Here is a 2,313-nt window from a genome sequence, read left to right as displayed (position 1 = left end):
TCCCCATGCTTTACACTGCAAAAATAAGAGTTAAACATATATTAGAGACTATACAGCACATACGATTTTAATTCAAAAGCCCCATTTAATGCTTGGTTAGAAAACAAGTCCCTGTAATGACGTGTCTTTAAATATACAAACTTTCATAAAAGTTCACAGGATGAATCAAATGCTCTGATATTATATGACAGATATAGCTTCTTATTTATTAATAAATCAAAGTATACAAGGACAAACAGCATCGTTATCGGTGTTGGAAACTGAGATAGACACTTCAAATAAATGTAATGTCATTTAAATGGCTGTTTATTATAAAATATAAGCCACATTTAGTGTTCTTGTGAATAAATGTCTAATAAAATGGACAAACTCTATCAGATGTGTCTGGGACAGACTGGCAGGGCGTCCACATTTAATCCAAAGTTTAATTAAGTTACTACATGACATAAAAGTCTAATTAATTTAATAATTTTCAAAATAAATTGTAACTGTCAGGATAGCTAGCTTTGTCTACACTATTGACAACGAACAAATTCTTAAGATGTTTTTCCAGAGTATTTGAAGTATTAATACATATTATTAGAGGAATGTACGGCTGTGTTTTTCGCAAATACACTGATTTTATGGACCAATCATCTTTAGCAATTAGCCGACTAGCTACATACAAGATAAGAGCAGCCAGCTGGCACTTCAAATTACGGATTTTGTCATTTGAAAACAGCTTAATGAATGACTAACGAACTTAACGTAATCGTCAAAAAGTGAGAATGTTTATCATGAAGGCAGCGAAATAAAATCACCTCTGAACCGGGACTTCTTGAGCTGTCTGTCTCCACTGCTTTAGCGCACCGCTGACTGTCACTGCAAAATGGCGTATAACGCAACTCAACACGCCGGCTTGACAAGCCCCGCCCACCACACAAAACAGTCCAATCAGAAAAGGAGAACAATGCATAATCCCGCCTTCTACGAGTGCGGTCCAATCAGAATGATTGACAGATCCGGTTGGATTTGGGAAATGAGGAAGTAAGAACTTCCGATTTATTGTAGTAACTGTACACGCCTTAGTTTACATTGCATATCATTGAAATAGCGTTTGTTTTCATGCACAAAATACATTTATGTATTTTATATAAAAGTATTTATACAGTGTATATTATGTATAACACTGAAATTAGGTGTTGTCTTCCTAACAAAACTATCAACACAACAAATTTACAATGTACCTTTACATTTGCATCAAAATAATTGTATAATTTGACACATTAGGATTAAGTTTAGACAATTCTGAAAATGTTTAAATTGAATCAAACACAAGTTCCTAAACAAATGCATGACGTGACAAATGAAGTTAGCATCATAAAGCTCAAAAATAATGGAATGAGACGTATAAAACTCCGGTTCTGTTTGTTTGCAATGGTCACTTTTGCTAGAGTGCCACTGTTGAGCAGGTATCTGAATGTTCATCATATTCTCGCAGCTCTAGTTTTCCATCTCTGACCCTCCAATCCCAGCTGGGACTGCCGTCAGAAGCAGGAACGCACTGCAACCACATGCCCGACTCGCATACTTCTGTGTCCGGAGACACCAGACGCCCATCTAGGGTGGCCAAACTGAATGTCCTCAGAGATATCTGTGATATAGAAATAAATACTGTTTTAATGCGCCATTTTACAATCTCTTCTCACATGAAAGATGTGAAATCTTTATAGAGGAATCTCACCTGTTCACTGATTCCCACAGCAATGTGTCCGATTTTCACCTGTGGCCTCTCTCTGATCTTTAAACTCTCTCCGCTTACATCTTCCACCCATATATCCACGCCAAGACCTGCACACATACCCAAATCAATACACACAAACATACATAAGCACCTGAAATTGCACTTAACTGATTAAACTTACCTTCAAAGAAGCAAGATGGCGTCTGGTCAGTTGACACTGACCAATCCACATTGAAACTATGGCCATCTGTGGTGCTACAGGAGGAAAAGACCCCCGAGCTTAAATCATCAGAGTCCTTTAAAACAATAACATTGGGTTAATTTGATGTTCTGGCACAATAACCTTCATAAAACCTTCACATGATTCTGTCTGCAGGTTTACCTCATCGCTAATGTCTTGCTCAGAGTAAAAGAAGCTGGTGCAGGTGAGAGGTTGCGGTCCATGAGAATCAGGTAAACTTGTGCCTTTTTGTTCTGTGGAGAACAAATAGGAACTCAGTAATGTTGCATAAAAGTGCTTGACATTCAGTTCTGTACAACTCTGACACAACTTGAGCTCTGTATCAGAACTTTTGACCTACATTTGCTGT

General features: G+C 37.5%; 1 protein-coding gene across 1 annotated transcript; it reads right to left on the bottom strand.

The window, feature by feature from the left end:
* Positions 1-1,402: 1,402 nt before the first annotated feature.
* LOC107736709 (mitogen-activated protein kinase kinase kinase 14-like) lies at positions 1,403-2,197 on the bottom strand (the record flags this gene model as incomplete). Its single annotated transcript, XM_016548073.1, has 4 exons — positions 1,403-1,633; positions 1,724-1,830; positions 1,905-2,019; positions 2,106-2,197. Coding segments are annotated over 4 exons (518 nt in total), but the record flags the coding sequence as incomplete, so codon positions are not given.
* Between the last annotated feature and the right edge of the window lie 116 nt (positions 2,198-2,313).

This window comes from Sinocyclocheilus rhinocerous, unplaced genomic scaffold (genome assembly GCF_001515625.1).
Source record: "Sinocyclocheilus rhinocerous isolate Xijiao unplaced genomic scaffold, SAMN03320098_v1.1 C36905963, whole genome shotgun sequence".
Classification (NCBI taxonomy): Eukaryota; Metazoa; Chordata; class Actinopteri; order Cypriniformes; family Cyprinidae; genus Sinocyclocheilus; species Sinocyclocheilus rhinocerous.
Note: the sequence above shows the minus strand (reverse complement) of the source record. Positions and strands in the feature narration are given on the sequence as shown.